Below are 21,208 nucleotides of genomic sequence, written 5' to 3'. Positions count from 1 at the left end.
CACTGGTGCTCCATTACTGAGATTTTCAAAGAAAGTTGGACTGGGATGATTTGAGGATTCCTGCTCTGGGTAGGTAGCTGAACTGCAAGGCCTCCAAAGTCATTTCAGACCCTCTGATTCTCTGATTTTGTGTATGCCAGCTTTACTCTACTTGCCCCGTACAACCACTCTGAGATTCCTGCAGACTTTGTTTTCACCGGTCATGGTTCATCCAAAATGGTTTGGTAGAACTTCCAGAACATAATTTGTTTTTTCAGATTTGAAGCAAAGCATATTTTCTGTTTTCTATACATCGCTAGTGAATTTATGCACCCCTTTATTCTATCATAGTAATATAGAAAAAGTGCCTAATAGCTTTCAATATTGCCACTACTCTTAAATGTAACTTGTGAGAATATGATTGTGTTTTATACATACATACATAAATATAATCTGCCAATAATCATCTAAAGCATAGAAGCATGTATATTCTCACAAACAAAACAGTCAACCAAAACAAAACCCTTATAATAGCTTTTAAAACAGTGTAAAGTATAGAAAAACATTATTGTCCAAATGGCATTTTTAATTCTGTTACTGTCTGAATGAGGAAATACCAAGGAATGCCTTTCTTAATTTCATAGGTGCTGAAGAAAAGTACTTACTCGGAGGTAGTTGAGTGTGGAGTTTGAAAGTCCACATCGAGTAATATTTTTGGACAACTGGTCCAACATCTGGGGATCTTGAGCCTGGAGAGAGAGAATGTTAGAAGCAGAAATAAAATAGCTAAACAAAAAAATGTTGCCTCAACACATAAAACATACATTGGAGCACTGGAAGGTTAATATTTTAAAACGATACATTTGGACACCAACATAGAAATTGAAGCTTGAAATTTTCAAAAAATAATGGTGGAGCAGAAAAACTCTCACCCCTTGAACAGGCACAAAGCAAGCGAAACAACTTGTCAAGACTCACTCTCAGAAATATTTAAACCCAGTCTAAACAGAGGCTATTACTAACCTCTGAACTTACATGCATAGCAAGGATGCTACGGGGAATAAGTTCCCGATGCTGCCGGACACTGAAGTGCCATGTCTTTATTCTCATCATGTCATCAAACATGAATTCCAAGTAGAGGCGGCCCTCCACAGATACCTGGACAAGGAGAATGCAAAGGGCTATGAGAGTCAAGGGAGTATTCTCTAAGTAATTATTTGAACGCTTGTATATAAAGTCTATGATCCATATAATAGAATCAAATTCTGGATCGCTTTTTAGATTATAACATCCCACTACTCAAATTATATCCCCCGTCATACTATTTTATTAGACCACATCTGAAATTCATTTAGTGAATATCTGACATTCTATTAGTCTTTCCCAGCAGGCAGCCTTGTTAGATTATTTCCTGATTTCTCATTCTTTGGTATCTAAGATTAAAACATGAGATATAGAAGCCATTATAATTTCAGACTATGTTCCTAAAAGAATTATTATCTGGCAGAAAGAAAGAATCCTTTCCAAAGTAAATCTGGCCTCCTGCTTTTTAGCTTGAGGTTTCTCAGGTTTAAGTTGGGTCAACAAGCCTGGGAAGCACTAGGGACCGGTGAAATATTGAGATGACGACTGCATCTCTTTTTTATTCTGTTTTAGCTCTGTGGCTTTTTATATTTGCAGACATATTATTAGGACTATTAATATTGATTTTGTTTTTAATTTTGTTGTATGCTCCAGGATCACTTGATTGTGAGATAGGCAGATATATAAATACATTTAATGAATGAATAAATCATTTCAAAGGTTATATAAATAACTAACATTAATTTTAACTTTCTTCAGCTTTCTATAAAGGAGGATTATTGGTTTAGAAGCCTTAGAAATCCTCCAAAATCTTTAACCATTAAAGAGCAATTGAATCTGGGTCAAATAAATGAATAACAAAATTTAATTTTGCCCTTTTAGAAATTTTACAAATAAGAAATTTCTGGTCTGTCAATAAAAACTGATAATAGAAAAGGCCTGCTGCCATATGAAATAACCTCACCAAGCCCACTTTGCTGAATGTGGTGGGATGGGCAGATATAATGAGCCCATAATTATATTATAATGAGCTTGAATGTCCTTTTCTCATTAATCAATAGACAATTTCACTAATTGATATGAAATTAATTTCCTGTTCTCTTAAAATGAGGTTAACGTAACAATGGTTTGCAAAGCAAACAAAATTTGCTTTGCCTCAGCGAATATTAGGCAGAGGTTGGTTGTCTCAAAGGTGCTTTTCCAAAAGGCAACTAGGTTTTTCGTGCTTTTTTCCTTGAAAACATTTCGCTTCTCATGCAAGAGCTTCTTTAGTTCTAACTGAATGGTGGAGAACAGAAGGAGTTATATTATTTGGAGTCATCTGGTTGTTAGCTCTCTGCAAAGAATATAAATCCATTCATTCCTTGTTTTGCAGCACTTGGTTTTAAAATGTAATTTCCAGTCCCTATTTTTCTACTTCTTTAAAAAAATTGCTATACCTGCCTATCCCATTTCTAAATAGTTATGAATTTAAATTAAATTTAAACATGTGCTATATGCAATTGCATTTTTATTAATTGTTTTAGAATAAAAATATATTTAAAAATACACTATGACATATGTTTTTTTCTAATTCTATTTGTAGCTACCAACTCTTTCCAAGCAGAGGATCTCTTTGCAAGAATATGTGAAGAATGCTGAAGACTGTAATTATACACAACTGCCTCTTGGTAAGCCCTGGGGCTGGGGAAACACCACTGCACTCTCACCTGGGTGAACATGGGCTTGCCATGCTGAGTGACCATAGTACATTGATCACAATCAAGTGAAACAAAGTTGTTATGGAAGGATTCCTTTGGGTGCTTCAGAACGTAATACAGCTCAGTAGCGCCCCCCTCAAAGATACTGCGGAAGTAGCGAGGAATTAGGGTACGGCCGATTGCTAGACATCAGGAAGAAAAGGTTGATAAAAATCAAATTACTTGTCATTCTTTGTAGTGTACATTCATAACTAGCATTGGCAAAAGCATTTTTTGGAGATTATAAACAATGAATGGAACTGATAACAGGCCAAGACCCAAGTCCTGAACGTACAGCTCAGAAGCAATAATGTTTTTGTTGATCATTCCTTGATGCTGCCAAGGTCACTACCCATCTCAATTATATTTCTTTTAGATACCTCTAATTTTAAAAGTATGGGCAATAGCACAGAACTATCCTGAAAAGAACTTTATTTTCAACAGTGCTTCTGGATCTATATAGTGTCATCATCTTGTAGCATCTTTCAAGGATTTCAGATAGGGTTTTTCCTAGCCCTAACTACAGTATTGATGTCAGGACTAAACTTGAGACATCCGCACACAACACATGTAATCTACTATTCAACTATGCTCCTTTCACAGTAACACAACAGCTTTAAGTTGTTCTAAACAGATATAACTTATTTTTCCATTTTAAAATTATCCATCTACTTTCTAGAACATGACAAGTGGAAGAAGTCAACACATGCATGACTCCTAAGTCCAGAAATCTGTCAATGTCTTAGTAATATATTATTCAAAGTTTAATATTCTGAAATAAAAACAATATCCATTTGCTTATATATTTAATGGTTTTTCCAAACACCCTAAGCATCCTTTTAATGCCACTTCTAACATTTTGGAAGAAATGCCAAAGGAAAATCTTATCAGATATTGATTTTTAGAAGTGGAGAGCAAAGGAAAAAAATGTAAAGCCTTATATAAAGTAGATTTCCAGCAGTATTGTGATTAATGATACATAATTTTTATGTAAGAGTGACTCACTGTATCTCTTTGGTCCATCTTCCAGACAGAAGGTGATTGTTAACATAGCATCATCCTCAAAAAACTCAGTGGTGAAGGCATCCCACCACAGATTGTCACATTCCTGTAAGCACAGAGAAGAGGGAATGCAAGACAGAGGTGCTATTAATGAATGGCATATCTGTTCAAGTGGGTGGAATTCAACCCGTTCCAAATAGGGGAGCATTCCACATAAATTATTAAATTCAGAGTTTAGGGTACTTCTGGATCTATCCTTGTTGCTTCAGGAGCAAGTGACCACTGTGGCAAAAATTATTTTTTATCAACTTAGTTTGATCCTCTACTTATGCTATTGGATTCAGTTAGATTACTGCAATACCCTCGGAGGCTATTTAGACATTTCAATTAATACAAAATGTTGAGACATGAGTACTGACTGGAATTTGGTAATATAAACACCCAAAGCTGGTTTCCAATCTGCTTCCAATTTCAAGTTGAAGTGTAGGTTTGATCTTATGAAGGGTTTTGCTGTTTGGAATAACACCATGTGAAAGAGGCTTCTTTCCATATTTTCTTACCAGTACCTTTAAATGATATCTGGGGGGGGGGGGGTCTGCTCCAAATGCTTTCTCACTGAGGTACATCAAGTAATTAATTGGGAGGGGTTCTTTCCAATGGTGATCCTTAAGCTTTGAAATGTCTTCTTCCAGTGAGATATGCATGATGCCATCCTCATTTGCCTCTTCAGTGATAGGCAAAAATATTTTTATTCTCCCAGGACTCTTACTCATTCTTAGTTTCGCTGTCATTTTAAATGTATTTATTGCTTCACATTGTTTCTACTATTGTTTTCTCAATTATCTTGCCGAGTTTATTTTATATTTTTCTAATGTGTTTTTATAAAACATTTAACATACATGCTCATTATTTTTACTTATTGTTTTAATTATTAATGTAATTTTAAATTAAAAACTTTTTTGAGAAATCTATTAGTGGCAAATGATACAGAAAAAAATTAAAATAAGTAGAATCAGTTCTCAAAAGTTAAATAAAAACCAAGGACTGATTAATAGGCACAGTCCTTTCCTCTCTTGTGTAATCGTGACAGCTACATGTACTGTATCCCTCCAAAGCTTCTCCCTTTCTTCTAATTCAGTCATCCAGAAGCCACAGTAACATACCTCTGTCCAGTTTTGCAGCCGCTTATTGAGTTCAAATATTCTGTAGTCAGTCTGGTTTCCATATGGTGTGTGTCTCCTGTCAAACAACCATAGCAATTACCTAACAAAAAAGCCATTTATCCAAGAAACCTGAGTGTGCAAAATGTTTTATTATTTGGGGAGACATAGATGCTATTGTAATCTCAAACCATATTTTTGTGAAATAATTGTTTTAATCTTATTTGAACTTAAAAAATTAAATACAACTTTTAAGTGGCTCTTATGTGTAGCTCTGCTGAAAAATATTAAAAATATATTATTAGGCAGATGGAACAGCAAGTAAACTAGTTACTTTACTATAAGAGCAGTTATTTCAGTGGTCATCTATAAATTCACTCACTTAGGTTGTGCACCTTCAAAGAACCTTCAAGAGCTTATAGAAACATTTAGAGGGACTACACTGAACCCCTTCAGTTCCTAACAGTAATACAGTGGGATAAAGAAATAGCCAAATCACCACAGAGTTAACGAGGTAAAAGGACACACTGGGTGAATAAATAGTTGGCCAATCAAAGAAATGCAATCACAAATATGTGCACATTCTTCTTCATCATGATTCTCGGGATTCAGAAAGATTGCTGATTAGCAAGCTTCTTACTAGGAGTATGGTTTGGCCCACTAAGATGAGCAGAGGAGAGCTCTATAAAGACTTTTAGAAGCAAAAGTCCACTCTGTAATAAGGGTGTGAAGATTGAGACTGCCCAGCAAAGCTCTGAGACATATATTAATGGCAAATCATACCCAGCTTTCCTGTCTCAGAGGAAGGCTTCTGGTCTTGCTGCTGAGAAAAAGCACTGCAGCTCAAAGTAACCCTTGATGGTTATGACCACCCATTTGAGCAGAAAGCCTACAAACTTTTAGAAAGCCCTTAGAAGGCCAAAAGTAAGTATTGAGCTGGCAGAAGGGTGCCATAAAGTCCAGGTAAAAGACAAAAGTGTAACAGACATCCAATGAATGGAGTAATGTTTCCAGTGATGTTAGAGGGGGGAAAGGAGACACAATTATGTCAAAGTGAAAAACAGAAACTGTTTTGGCAGCAGGAAATATCTAGGCCTGTGATGGCGAACCTATGGCACCCGTGCCAGAGATGGCATGCAGAGTCCTCTCTGTGGGCATGTGTACCATTGCCAGCTGCTCTTCTGGTTTCCAGTACGTGCATTTGCACCGCCCAGTTGGTCTTCACATGCGCCGGAATACTGGAAACCCAAAGACCAGCTGACCAGCGCAGGTTTCCGGCGCTCTGGTGGGCACACGAATTCACATGCACACGTTCTGGTTTAGACACTCAATGCCAAAAAGTTTCGCCATCACTGATCTAGGCAATATTCAACCCTATGAAAAAGAAGGGAGTTTCTTTGTAGGGTGCAATTTTTTAGCCCGATAAGCTGATGCCATAGCTACAGTCAAAAGAAAACAGCCACATTCCAGGGTGGAATGGGGAACAAGAGTTTTCCTACATTCATAATCAGGGAAATTTAATGGAGTTACCACAGCTCCAGGGAGCACTTATGTAGGTTGCAGAACAAAACATCGGAAGTTGGTTGTCATGTGAAGAATGCAAGCTGCCATGTGAAGAGCTGAGGAATAATGTGGGCTCTTTTTGCTAAAGAAAGGATCTTATGCATATATGCTTGAAACATTCAGAGCCAGGGTAATGTTATCAAGGCAATTTCTCTGACAACATAATCATTGTCCCTGTAAATGGAATAAGCTATGAGGGAAGAAGGAAACCTTTTTCATAACTGATCTGAAGACCAAGAGGATGAAAAGGAGAAACACTCGGCAGGATAACTTTGCACATGAGTATGTAACAGCCATCTACTTAAGAGAATGGACTAATGACTTGCAGATTAAAAAAAAGCATTCCATCAACTTAGAAAATGTTTTCAAGGCCATAAACGATAGAATATTATTTTACACACAGATTTCATTTACTACAAAATGGTAGTAAATTAAAACAATAGTAAGTACACTACAAAAACATGAAAATAAGCATCGCGGAGTCTATAAAAACAGGTCACGTTTCACTTTGTGTAAATTTTCTAAAACAGAATACCTCAAACAAGCAGTCTAATTCCACTATCCTTCTTAGTAATGTAAAATATTTTGACATGAGTGTGGAAATATTTTCCTTTGGAGAAGTATTTCCAACTGCTTATTTTTGCAGGAAACTTCTGACACTATTTGTCTGAAGTGGTGTAAGGTTTCCTGCCTAAGCAGGGGGCTGGACTAGAAGACCTCCAAGGTCCCTTCTAACTCTGTTACTCTATTTCTACATCCATTCCAGTTGTTCTGGAATCAGGAGGGCAGTTTGGTGTTGAATTGGACAAAAGCTCAGTATTGAAAAACACATATTAACAGTTACAGAACTCATATTATTTGAAAAATAGTGAAATTGACAGTTCCAGTAGCTGACAAGACTACCTGATCATAGACTACCTATTACCTAGTACTTATTACTACTTAACCAAATTATGTTTGGACAAAACAAGAGTAGAACCATAAAAGATAATGAACAGAAATGAAAAATGGTTGCTATAGAGTATAGACAGCTTGCAGGTTGCTACATGGAACATTTTGGACCCTATCCAGGATTATTGCTGAATAGACAATTTTCCATCAAATGGATGGTCTTTAGTTTTAACTTTAGTCTCCAATGAGTGACTAATGGAACAGAAGCTGGCATGATAATGCAAAGTAAGAAGAGATAACCATGATCTTGACTAGAGAAACAACTGTAGTAAGAGTGTTCGGTTTCTGCTTGGCAAAACAAATTGCTTATGTTTGAAAAAATTGGAACTAGATAAGAAAGCGAGTACTGGCTAGCTTAGACCAGGAGTCCTGTCAATAAGACAGAAGCATCAGAATAAGGACTGATGAAACAGTAGTATTTTGGACCAATTTGTATATCAGGTCCTCTACTGTCTGAGAAAACCACTAAATCTCAAGGCCAAGAGATGTGTAATTGTACTACTATAGAAACAGAAGTCTTCTAACCAAAGGAGGTCAACTTCTGCATTGAGTAACAAAGTAGAAAGAGAGATCAGAGGATGCTCTGGAAGCATAATGGTCTGATTAAAAAAGATCAGCAGATTGACAGATTGAGAGAAGTTCATTTTGCAGAATTTGATGCCACCAAACCCAGAATTAGAGAGCAAGCCTTTATCCCACTTTCCCCCCTCAATGCTTGGAGCAGCACTTTTAGAAACCTTTGAGCCCTTAATGGGAAGTTTCCTTGGTCCCCAACAAAAATGTGGGTAGTGAGGTTTTGCCTGTCTCTTGGAAGAGGCAAAGGAATCACCCAACCGTGGGACATAATGAAACACTGATGAAACTTCAGTAACTTTAAAGTTTGGTGCCCTTAGAGCTTGCTCTGAATGAGAGATTCACCCAACATGAGAAATAATTGCAATGAACTTACTGTATACATCTCCTATAGTCTACTGAGGAAAAATAGCATAACTTATGTCCACCCAGAAGAGGAAGTTTATTCTCACAGAATTGCCCCTTATAAAATGACACCATATGGCTGCAGGCTAGAAATCCATGACACAGGTCAAAAATAACTTTATATTGTTCCAGTAGAGTTAAAAAGGATGACTACAGGCAGTTCTCATTGAACAACTACAACTGGGACTGGCAATTCTGATGCTAAGCAACAATCATTAAGCAGGACATCATGTGACCAGAATGGACTTATAACCACATTACTGCTGTGGTTATTAAGCGAATCACCCATAGTAGTTAAGCGAGACATCATTTGATTGTAATTTGCAATTTTATTGCTGGCTTCTTCATTGGTTTCATTGACTCTGCAAGTCATATGAGTCAATGACTCTTCATTGACTCATATGACTACAGGACACCATGAGTGTCACAAATATTTACTGGTTGTGAAGTGCCCGGATCTCAATCACATGATCATAAAGTTGCTACAGCAACAGTCATACTGCAAGGACAAGTTGTAAAGTTACTTTTTCAACAGCATCATAACTTTGAACAATGCTAAACAGGGCTGCTAAGAGAGAATTATCTAAGATTTTTAAATGAACTAAGGCAGTACAGCAGAAGCTATACAGGGCTCTCACTAAACATGTTTATAGGCTCTAGGAACTTCTAAACAGGGCTCTGTACACAAGTGCATTATCTCACAAGTGCAAATCGCTACTACAACATAGAAAAGGCTGACGTTTTAAAATATTAATAAGACCTGATTACTTCATTGTCTCAAGAATGGGAAATTCTAAATTCTTCTATACTGATTAAGTATCTATCTATCTATCTATCTATCTATCTATCTATCTATCTATCTATCTATCTATCTATCTATCTATCAGAAAATAAATTGTTTTAGAAAATTTGTAAACAATTTTTCTGGGGTTCTATAATTCTGAGAACATCTTTATAGAAAATGCAGAAAATTACAGGTAGTCTTTGACTTAGGACAGTTTGCTTAATGACCATTTGAGGTTACCACGAGCTTGAAAAGTTACTTATGATCTGTTCTAGAAGTTATGAGTGCTGCACTATCCCACAGTTATATGACTTCATTTCAGGCACTTGGCAATTGACTTACATTTACAACTGGAAGAAATTACATGAGTTAGAAAGTTATGGAATTTTAATAGCCTGGCAAATTGAGTTTTTGGAATAACCCAACTTTAAAAATTGGAGAAAGACGGTGATATAAAAAATTGGATGGAAGTGGGTATATTAACTTCATCTAATAAATGAAGATGAATTTTTAACATATTTTGTGTTAAGAGGTGTTATCTATCAGGGATAGCCCAATGTCATTCATACAGAATACAGTGCAGAATAACATAATTGTTCAAATGAAATGTATACATATTTGAATATTTGCATTAGACTAGTGCAGTGTTTTTCAACCTTTTTTGTGCAAAGGCACACTTTTTTCATGAAAAAAATCACGAGGCACACCACCATTAGAAAATGTTAAAAAAATTTAACTCTGTGCCTATATTGACTATAGGCAGGTGTTTTTCCCACGGCACACCTTACACTATGTCACGGCACACTAGTGTGCCGCGGCACAGTGGTTGAAAAACACTGGACTAGTGTACTGTTTATTGTTGCAACACCATATCACATTATGTTTCCTTTATCATATTTCTTTCCCTTTTGTTAAAGCACTTTTTTTGACAATATGTTTTTCCACCATTATTCTCTTGTGTTTTGCTTTTTTTAAAAATTATTAATTAAAAAGCAATACATAAATAGAGTTGTATTAACTTCTTATAAATAAGAAAATAATAATCAAGAAATCATTTTAACCACACTTGAAATATTATGATTTAGCTGTACTCAGGTTAGTATTATAATAAGTGTTTTCAATTTTATCTCCCCCTTCCAGCAGGACCAACACATTTGGAGGGCTTTAAGTTAAACAAGGATACACACAGACTTTATATAGTATCTTACCCAATCCCTGGTTCCAGGTATGTTGGTGGATACATAGGAGTTGGTCTGCAAAGAAATAAGCCCATACAAGATTAATCAAAACCTTATCAAATCATTTCATTACAAAGCAGAGTATATCCCAGACAAATAACTTTGGAAAAGGGGGAGGGAAAACACTTTACCAATGTCCACCTCCCACTTCAGATTTAATTTCTTAGCTTAGACTCCTCCAGTGACTTCAAAGTTATTGAAGCATTATTATGGGGTATTATTATGATCATCATAACTTGTAACACACTGAGTGCTGTAGCTAGTTCTCACAGTACTCAAACACGTGTACATCAGGCTGGATGAAGACTGTTTAAGCTACAACCCCAATTAGAGGTCAGTTTGACTATTTGTTACTGGCAAAGTTCACAACCAAAAGTATTGCAACAAAGTTCACACGAATGGAGAATCATTGATGTACAGTAAAAAGTATAATTAAAGAAAGTTTGTCTTGGAATATTTGAAGTCATTTAACAGTGCTGTATCTTAGTGAACATCTATGGAGAATACTTCTTTGTGCTTTTTCTTGTATTTTGGCATCTTTTAAAAAGAAATAAAAACCCTTAAAAATCAGTGAAAAAAAGGAAACAATCAGATAAACAGTTCCTGTTTTGTTTAAAAATATACCACAGCTTGATAACGTCTTCAGAAGGGAGGACATTTTTTCATTTCATTCATCAATACTTGCTGTGAATGTAATGAGACCATACCAAAGGGAAATTGCAACTCTTCCTTAGAAGACTGAGCCAAGAGAAACTGGTTATCCAAGCCTTACGAATCTGACCATTCCTATTCCATGGAGATCCCCCTGCTCTGTCAAGGAGTTTGATAGCAAGTTTTGTCTGGCAAGAAGCTGCTTGGCAGTTTTGATTCTTATACTTCCTTTTCTTTATTACATGCAGGGAGTTCTCATGCCCTACATCATATTCAGGTTGTTAACTCTGCTATAAGAACTGTGGATCTCTGTCCAACATTCCTGCAAGAAAGTTTTCTCTACTTTAAGACTCACATTTATCCTCAGGTTCCTCATCATTGAAGAATAGTATGTTATAGGTCAGTGGATCATTGAGTAAGTAGACTCATTTTCCAACAACCACACATTAACTGCCCTGGAACTTCCTACCACTTGAAACTTGTTACTCCAGAGTGATACTTAAACTGTGCTCCTAAGATCACTAGCATGCCAGGAGAATATAAATAATCACGTTTATTATCAGCACAAAATAGTATCGTCAGTGTCTCTGCATGATAAATAGTGTTGGCCTATCCTCTTTCCAATCAAGAATGGACCTTAAAGAAAAAAAAGTACATATAGTTCACGAATGATCTTTGTCAGATGTCAGAACCCATTTCTTTCATCTCTTCTAATTGGGAATTTTAAGACCCTTCAATGGCTATAAACAGCTGAGTAGAGGAAGCAGATTTGAGATTTTATTGGTTTTGATCAAGAACACCCCAATTTTGGACTATAGAGCTTTTCACTTACCCCACATCTCGATCCAGCATAGTGCCTGAGTGAAAGGGGGTGAAGGCGTTGCCGTTTGGGGGCTCCTTTGGAGAGTACAGCTTGAATGACTTAGAGGAACAGCCTGAGGAAGGGAAAAAGGCCATAGATTAATGAATGCTACTTAGAAAAAGCACATAACATTTATGGAATATTATTATGATGTTATCGACACTCTAAGACTCACCCTGCAGTACACAAGGTCTGTTTCATGTCTTCAAGTTCCTAATAGAAGTGGTTAACTCATTCAAGTAGCCCACTGCTGTCATTTAATACGGCTACGTGTAAGAAGATCAGTACTAGAGAAAAATCTAATGTTTAAAGGAAGCATTTTCCTCTATAGCCTTGATAATTCTTGTAGGAATTTTAACTAATATTTACAATTAATAACCAGAATTATTTTTTTCTACTCAGGCAAACCTACTGTAAATAAAGGATTTTGATTTTTATTAAGACGGTACAACTCAAAAGTAATAATATATCGCAGACATGTTGGACTTCAAATGTCTTCTGGAAGATCATTAGGAGATTAGTTTCTTCAAAAAAATAAACAGAAGAACTAAAAATAAATGTTGACAAAAGGAGTTATCCATACTATCTGAGACAAATGAGTGTTTCAGAATTATAAGTTTATCTTTTTTAGATTACCACATTGATACATATACAAGGAAGGTTGTTTAGATCCCTTTGGTGATTTTAATGGGACATAAAATTGCAGCTTTTAGTACTCAATGTTGGAAAACTCTCTCATATGTATAATCCAATTTGTACATATGATTTACTGTACTCCAACTACTTGGATTGTTCCGAGCTTTTATCGATGGTCTTTCATTCTCCACAAGATTACAAGACCTGCTTATTGACAATTGCAGGTTAAGCACAATGATAAAAATCCTCAGTGTAGAGTCTGTTTTCATATTCTAACCTTTCTGAAGTTGTTTATGGGCACATGACTTGGTGCCATCAAAGTATTTAACAGAGATAAGCTTCAAGATCGTTACAGAATAGAATATTCTACAATTACAGACCAAAGGGTTGGCAACTTCACAAAACTCCCCCAAAATAAGAAACAGTAATCCACTGCAGATTTGATTATTTCATCGTCACATTCATTCATTTCTATTCCCTATAACCACCATGTTCTTCCAAGGAAGAGAAGTTTTGTCGTTGGGTTTTGAAACTGTTATGGCTTTTTCCTAAACCATGTCAATTTCAGAAAAGCTCATGGGGATTGAGGTAGATGTCATTTAAATATAACAAAAACAAGTGGTGGATTATCCTTTAAAACAGCAGTGAGATTCTAGAGATATTCTCTTAGCCAGCCAACAAATGTCACTAGAGGGCTCCGTGTACTGCTCATCAATTACGTCTATAATCAATGCATTTCAGTGTCAAAGATTCCGCTTTCTCTCACTTCCTCCCATTCCATTTTTATGGATGTTATGAATTTTCCACCCATTCCCTTTTTCCTCATTTAAATCAACAGAACAAAGCCAGAGCTTGCTTTTGTTCTTCTGGAAGAAGCAACATGCCAAAACATTAACAGCTCTTGGTAAGAAAGCAAGAAAGACCAGTTCTATCCATGGCAGGTGCCGTCATGTCTATATCACACATGTTACAGCGCCTCATTTTCTGCATTCAGGTATAGCCGTTGGTAGTGATTATTTAATTAATGTTGGGAATGCTTAGCTGACAACTGCAGAAACATCACCACAATAAAAGTGACTAAGAAACAACTAAAAACCACCAGATCAAAAATTAGGCCGAGATATGGAATTTTACATATTATGATTTTATATAAAAGTCAAGGAGCAAAGTGAAAAATATGGGATTCAGATTAAAGATAAAGACCAAACTAATAACAACAGGTACAGAAAATCCCTTCACCTGGCAATGAAGATACCAAAGTGATGGGTAGCTTCTGCCTTTTAAGATCAATTATCCGCAATAAAAAAATTGCAGACTAGCACTCAGTATAGTAGCAATGAGGGACTTAGAAATGATACTCAAATAGCATGATGTGTCTATACCGGGGGGGGGGGGGGAGAGTGAATCATGCAGGCAATGTTTTTCTTTGTGATGCTCTATGAAAGTGACAGTTGAATTTGAAAAAGCAAGAAAGAAATAATATATATGCTTTTAAACTGCTTTTTGAGAAGACTTCTGAGAATTCCATGTATAGTCAAGAAAATAAAGAAATGCATCTTTATATAAATAAACTTGGGGTTGTTGTCAACCTGTTGCAAAGGTATGCATGATAAGCTTGAATTGTTGTATTCTGGATAAATTCGGTAAATATCTAGCTCTCTTGTTAAATCTACAATGCTGGGAAAGGTAGAAGGAAAAAGGAAAAAAGATGATCAATAGCAAGGTGGATGAATTTAATTCAGCTGCAATGGATGCACCATTGGAAGACTTGAAGAACCAGGTTGGGTCTAATCTTCATGGAGAAAATCTATAAGGCCACTAAGAATTGTCACCAACTTGATGGCATATGATCAATTGATCAATCATGCTATAATTGCATATTTATTCCTGGCATTTCAAAGACTCTTTTTGGTCACTCTCCCAGCAATGATATAAAGAAAACAGCTGAAGAGTGGCCCATACTACTCATTCCTGAGATATATACTTCTTTACAATTAAGATATAGTTGCTCTATAGCAGTTGCTCTGGAAACCAAGAAATCTGGATTGCATTTCAGTGTTATTTAACCCAAACAAATATACAGTCTAATGCCAAAATTCACTTTAAAAAAAAAATTATGTGACAGAACAAAATGTGTATAAAGAAGCATGAATTTAAAGACAAAATGCAGACAAACCCAGTATGTAAAAAATCACTTGTGCATAATTCACATACAAGTACAGTATACTAAACGCATTATGAGAAATGTACATAAACATTAACACAATGTTTGCGTATTTTTTTAAAATAAGAAAATGGCATGGATTATAGGTTGAAACAAATTTTGGAGTGGGAAAACTGAGCAAAACTGTAATCTATATTCACTCAATTTTACACAACCCATTCAACATGTAGTATATAGGGACGCTCTTGTGATAAAATGGAGGCTGCTACGTATTGGACAGAACATTAGCTTTGAACGATACAGATTCAGAAACTTACAAAATCCAAGAGAAGTAAATTAGTTTTGCACGTACATTTAATCCTCAACTTAGTTCGTTTAGTAACCATTCAAAGTTACAATGGCACTAAAAAAAAGTAACTGACAGGCAATGCATCATCCCCATGGTCACGTGATCAACTGACTCATAGTTACAATGCCTGCAGTGTCCCGGGATCATGCAATCACCTTTTGCAACTTTCTGACAAGCAAAATCAATCAGAAAACTGGATTCAGTTAACAACTGTGTTACTAACTTAACGACTGCAGTGATTTACTTAACAACTGTGGCAAGAAATGTCATGAAATGGGGCAAAACTCTCTTAACCATCCTTCTTAGCAACATAAATTTTGGGGTCAACTGTGGTGGTAAGGACTACCTGCATTTTGACACAGTCATAGGAATAATAATAGATTATTCTGAGTATGGGAATAAAGCAGTGTGAATTCAGTTTTCATTTTACTTGCATGAAGCATAACTCCAATTTATAACATTTGGAAGAGCCCAGAGGTTTTGGAGTGGCGTCCCCAAAATAAATTCCACTTAGCTTGAAAACTCACCTATAAACCCCATTCACCCACTGTATCCTGCCTCAGCCCCAGCAGAGCCTTAATTACGGCCATATCCCTAACTCATGTTTCAACAGATCTCTGAGCTTCATACAGAAAAGGAGAGCATGAGGGACCTTCTGGGTGACCTTTCCGTTGCTGTGGAGATAGAGAAATCACCGAGGCAACCACCCTGCTCCTCCCCTCCCAGCATCCCTTGACAGTCACCATCTGCTGCTGGGTGAGTAATGGAGCTTGCCAGGCTGACTGCAACCCCAGGTTGACCAAAAAAGGATTCTGGCCAACTTACAGCATCTCTAGACTTGGCATTCCAAAATATCTGTAGCAAGAGAGAAAGAGAGAGAGGCAAGGAAGGTAGCGAAAGCCCATGCCGTGTTCTAATTTATATGAAGATTAACAACCAAAAACTCATGTAGTTTCCCTCTTTATGGTCAGCCATAAAGATTTGAAACTTATTTTAGATATACATCTAAAAGGTATATGATTTGCCAGACTAAGCTAATTCTTTTAATCATGGCTTGAAGTGGACTTATTTTAAGAAACTACTTTGTTAAGACTTGTCTATCATAAAAAATACCTTATTAAACTGCAGGAAATTATTAAAAAGACATTTAAGGGGTCCTTTGATTTATAGTTATTACCATCTGTTTTATTTTATCACTTATTCCCTGGTTTCATTCACCCACCCAGATACTTTTGAATGAGGCAGGCAACCCCTCCCCCAATTAATAGATAAAATAATCCAAAATGGAAACAAAAGCTTCCAAATCCTTGTGTCCAATCTTGGGAGAACATTTAACCTCATAATATCAAAACCTGATAGAGCAAGTCAGCCCATGGGTAGCATCTCTTTGTAATTACCAGTATGTAAAAAATCCAGGGACTAAAGGACCAAAGACCAAAACTCCTTGAATAGCACAGCTTAATAATAAAACAACAAGTTGCTTTAAAACATTCAGAATACTTTCATTTGGAAACTCATAGTCTTGCTTGCTTCTACTCTGAGGCAAAGTTTATGCTCAATATTTAGATTGAATATGTACTATTGAGCAGCATATATTACACATATATTTTGTGCTCACATATGTAAATTTAAAAAAAATACAACTGGATCTAGTGATAGATTTCCAGATGTTATGCAATAAACTGTCCATTATGATTTTTAATTGTCTGGTGACAACATTTTCATTTCTCCTATCCAATTTCTACTGTTGCAATGAAAAGAAAATGGAATTTCCAAAGGTAAATTTCTATTTGGAAGGACTGTATACTCTGCTGCTTGACAGTCAAAACTAATTCATGAGTTCAGAATACTTCAATTTTAAATGCTTACCTTTTGAACTAGAATACCTACTCAGTCATTGACTAAAAGGGGCAGCCATAGAGAATGAATGAATGAATGCGTTCTGGGATTCTATTCAAAAAGAATCATTCATCTTTGTCATAGAAGGCATCTACGTACACTTGCCATACTCTGTAGTACATATAGTTATTACTTCTTATATTAGAATAAGACTATGTTTACACTAGAAGATCTCTGTTTTCTGGTGGAATTTGCAGGATTAGCCAGGATTGGGTATTATGATGTCCAATTGGCCTCGGGGACAGAGTTAAAACTGAAGCCACGCCTCTGTGCTCTTTGCTTCTGGTTCCCAGTTTCAAATCTGTCTGGCCGAAGAAGGACGAGTTGCTTTTGGTTCAAGTGATTCCCAAACACAATCCAATGCCATCCTGCAAATTCCTTCTCCTGCCTTCCCCCTTTGCCTCCATCTGCTTCCTGGAAGCCTCCCCTTGGTGTGGCTTGCTCCCGGCCGCCGGTAAGGGCTTTACAAGTTGTTTGTTGGGGCTATTAGAGGCAGGATGCATTCCGTGGCCATTTTGGGCCTCGTGTTCCTGTGGGCTGCATGGGCTGAGGCAGAGGCTGCTACGGAGAGCCTCGATCTCATCCCTGCCATCCTGGGGAGCCATCCCTTCTACAGCAGTAGCTGCGGCAATGCCCTGCGGGCCTGGAGCAAGACCAGGAGGCCTGGAGCGGCAAGGACAAGAATCACGCAGTGCGGCGCGTGGTGCTGCCGGCAGCCGCGCAGCTTGAAAGGGGGCCGGAAAGGTCTATCGGCGGCTGAAATCATTGCGCAGAGGCCGTGACTGGGGGAAGCTGTTTTTTGCTACTGGTCGGGTGGGCTGAGCTTGGAGGAGCCCTGACCTGATACCATGGCGGATGGAGAGGAGAGGCCTGATCCCCCCCCCATTGTCTCCTGGGGAGGGACCTTCCAGTGGGGCCCGAGAAAGGCCCACAGCCTCTGCAAGGCTGCGAAAGACCATGGCTGGTGGGAAACCTTCCAAGGCCTTACAGAGAGATGAAGAAAGGAGGCACAGGGCCCTGGAAAAGCAGGTGTCCAGGGCTGAACAGAGGGGTATGCCGAGTTCTCCCCTGAGATCCAGAATACCTATCGGATCGAGGTCTAGGTTGCCTTCCAGGGGCGATTCTCCCTTATGCAGGGGATATTTCTCCTTCCTCCCCCCTTTCCATGGTAGAACAGGGCCCCTATCTGAGGGATCCTTTTCAATGCAGGGGGGCCAAGGGGGGATAGTCCCATTAGGCCATCCTTGGCTCGCCAGCTCGATGACTGTGAACAGGTTGGGGAAGAGGAGGATTCCTTCATTAGAGACATGGAACAGCTTCCTGCAAGCATTCAGGTTTATTTCCTCTGCAATCTCACATGGAATTGCTACTGGTTTAAAGAAGGGGACTGCAAGCCCTGCTACTGGGGCAAAGGTCATGGGGGGGAGCACTGCTCAGGCCAGGTCTAGATCCTCCCCCACAAAAGTGCACCGGCCAATTTCACCTTCTCTGGATAGCGAAGGTTCCATGGCTGGGGATCAGATCCAGAGAGAAGTAGATATGTCCGATGATGAGGATCCCTCAAAGCCTGAAACAAAAGCATTCTCAGGATTGTTTCCCGCAGATTTGTTCAAATCTCTGCTACGCAAGGCGAGGCCCACAGCACAACTGGGTGAGATGGAGAACACCAAGGAAGGTGTCAAGGTAGGTGGCCCGGAAAAGAAACCAGAGGGCCGGGTTTACTCAGAACCTCCTCCAGCGAAGGAGGAAATCCCTGCCCCTAAGCTATTCATGGAAGTTGTTAAGAAACAGTGGAAAAAGCCAGGGACTTTTCCTAACTCTAGTAGCAGTGCTAGGAAATTCTTTAACATGGAGCCTAGTTTTTCTGAGGCTTTGCAGGTGACCCTCCAGTGGTGACCCTCCAGTGGTGACCTTGGCTCCTACGTCTACGGTAGTGTCCGGCGATGTGGCTGATTACTTGAAAACCGATGACAAGAAGGCAGAGCTGACTCTTCGCAAAATGTTCCAGTCTTCCGTGTGGGCAATCAAGGCAGCTGCCTCAGAGTTGTTCTTCAGCCACATAGTTATCCTTTGGCTCCAGCAGATGGAGGAACGGATTCCGCCGGAGGAGATGCATACTCATCAGGATCTCAACAAGCTGGTTGCAGTTGCACAGTTCTCTCCTGATGCCACTCTGCATGCTATGAAGCATGCCCTCCCGGGCGTTGTCCTCCTCGTTCTCCACCCGATGTCTCCTGTGGCTGCGGGGGTGGCAAGCTGAGAACAAGGCAAAATGGCATCTGGCCTCATCACCTTATGCTGGGGGGGTCTTTTTTCGGTATCCCGTTGGACCCGATCCTCATTGAGGACAAGAATAAGGTCATGCCCACCCCCGTGAAGAAGTCGGAACAGAAGTCTGTACCTTATTTTCAGAAGCAGCCCTATCATCAGATCAGGAAATTCAACAAAGCATGTATTTTTCAAGATCAGATAGGCAGTCGGATAGACACTACCCGAGGGATAGGCCTAGGTTCCAACCCCAGAGGAAGAGGCCCTTTCGTAGGGGAGGTGGCTGTCCCTTCGACGGGGCAGATAGGTCAATACAACCCCCACCCATAGGCGGCAAACTGATCTTGTTTGCCGACGCCTGAGCTTACCACAGATGCCTGGGTTCTGAACACCATCAGATTTGGCCTGCGCCTGGAGTTCCTCTCCATTCCCTTGAACTACTTTCGGACGTTTTCAGTCGCCAAGAGTAGGAATAAACGCTCTCTCATGAGACAGGCGATCCAACATCTCTTAGATATTAGGGTGCTGGAACTGGTTCCACTGGACCAAGTAGGGTCAGGATTCTATTCTAACCTCTTTGTCATTCCGAAAAGTTCGGGGGCATGGAGGGCGATATTAGAGCTAAAATTTCTAAATTTTCACTTGGTCTATCTTGGATATTCAAGATGGCATCCCTTAAATCCATCTTGGTGGGGATCAGGCATAATGACCTCATGGCCTCCATCGATCTGACAGAAGTTTATCTCCATATCCTCATCTTCCCTGGCCATCGTAAATACCTCAGGTTCTCCTATTTAGGTAGGCATCATCAGTATAAGGCCCTACCATTTGGATTGGCATCCGCATCATGGACTTTCACTAAGGTCGTAGCTGTGGTGGCAGCTTCCCTCCGAGAACGCTTTGTCAGGATCCAATGTTATCTCGATGACATCTTGGTCCAGGCTGCATCATTTAAGCGTGCGAGGGAGGACATTTCGTTAATAGTGTCTACGCTCCAACAGTTAGGGTTTTCAGTGAACTTGGATAAGAGTTTCCTGGTCCCCAGCACCAGGATTCTTCACCTAGGGACTATCATAGATTCTGGGTGGGGGAAGGTGTTCCTGTCCTATTACTGTGAAGTTATTTTGTTAGTTTTAGTTAGACAAGTTAGACGTCAGTGTTTTGTTCCTGTAGTGGTGCTCTCCAGCTTGCTGAGGAAATTCATTTCTTGGTGCCTTGGGGTCATCTGCATGCGAGGCCGCTTCAATGGCATCTCCTGCCGCATAAGAGGTCCAACTCCAGTAATTCTGTGGCAAAGGTTCCATTGACGCAGCAGGTGCAGCTGTCGTTGAGGTGGTGGTTCTCCCCAGTGCTACACAAGGGCTGCAAGTTCAGGGAGCTGGAGCTCCTCATCCTGACAATGGATGCCAGTTTGTATGGGTGGGGAGCTCTCTTGGAGTCCCGGATGGCGCAGGGCAGAAAGGGTCGACGCTCTTCGGACTCTGTGGCCGGAAGGCCTGCTCTACGCTTTCCCTCCCCTTTCCCTTCTCCTTGGGGTAGTTCGGAAGGTGATCTCAGAGAGGGCGGAGCTCATCTTAGTGGCACCTTACTGGCCGTGCCAGGCGTAGTTTGCGGACCTCATGAGCCTTCACATCCATGGAGGATCCCGGGAAGAGATGTAGACCTCAGGCAGGGGAACCTAGTGCAACTAGCTGTGTGGAGATTGAGTCAGAGTGCCTGAGGGACACCCAGCTTTCCCAGAGGGTAATCTCCACCATTGAGGTCTCACACAGGGGTTCCACCACCAGGATCCATGATTCCACCTGGTGGGTCTTTGTAGAGTGGTGCCGGGTCTCACGAGCGAATCCCCGCAAGGCTTCTGTACTGCACATCTTGGAGTTCCTCCAAGATGAGTTGGATAAG

At 39.3% G+C, this 21,208-nt stretch overlaps 1 protein-coding gene across 8 annotated transcripts in view; it reads right to left on the bottom strand.

Moving 5' to 3' along the window:
* Window positions 1–21,208, bottom strand: part of LDB1 (LIM domain binding 1) — an 81,106-nt gene that overhangs the window by 13,090 nt on the left and 46,808 nt on the right. For 5 of the 8 annotated variants that reach the window (XM_014053954.2, XM_087725719.1, XM_087725720.1 and 2 more), the window contains exons 2-8: window positions 11,961–12,063; window positions 10,448–10,492; window positions 4,967–5,042; window positions 3,807–3,909; window positions 2,772–2,944; window positions 1,003–1,137; window positions 645–728 (exon numbers count right to left, since the gene is read on the bottom strand). In XM_014053954.2, the coding sequence (XP_013909429.1) occupies window positions 645–728; window positions 1,003–1,137; window positions 2,772–2,944; window positions 3,807–3,909; window positions 4,967–5,042; window positions 10,448–10,492; window positions 11,961–12,063 (719 nt within the window). The remainder of the gene's footprint in view (window positions 1–644; window positions 729–1,002; window positions 1,138–2,771; window positions 2,945–3,806; window positions 3,910–4,966; window positions 5,043–10,447; window positions 10,493–11,960; window positions 12,064–21,208) is intronic. The other 3 variants (XM_014053956.2, XM_014053955.2, XM_087725718.1) reach the window with 2 other exon arrangements.

Source organism: Thamnophis sirtalis, unplaced genomic scaffold, assembly GCF_051295495.1.
Source record: "Thamnophis sirtalis isolate CommonGarterSnake01/CBP01778 unplaced genomic scaffold, rThaSir2_p1.2 scaffold_11, whole genome shotgun sequence".
NCBI lineage: Eukaryota > Metazoa > Chordata > Lepidosauria > Squamata > Natricidae > Thamnophis > Thamnophis sirtalis.
Note: the sequence above shows the minus strand (reverse complement) of the source record. Positions and strands in the feature narration are given on the sequence as shown.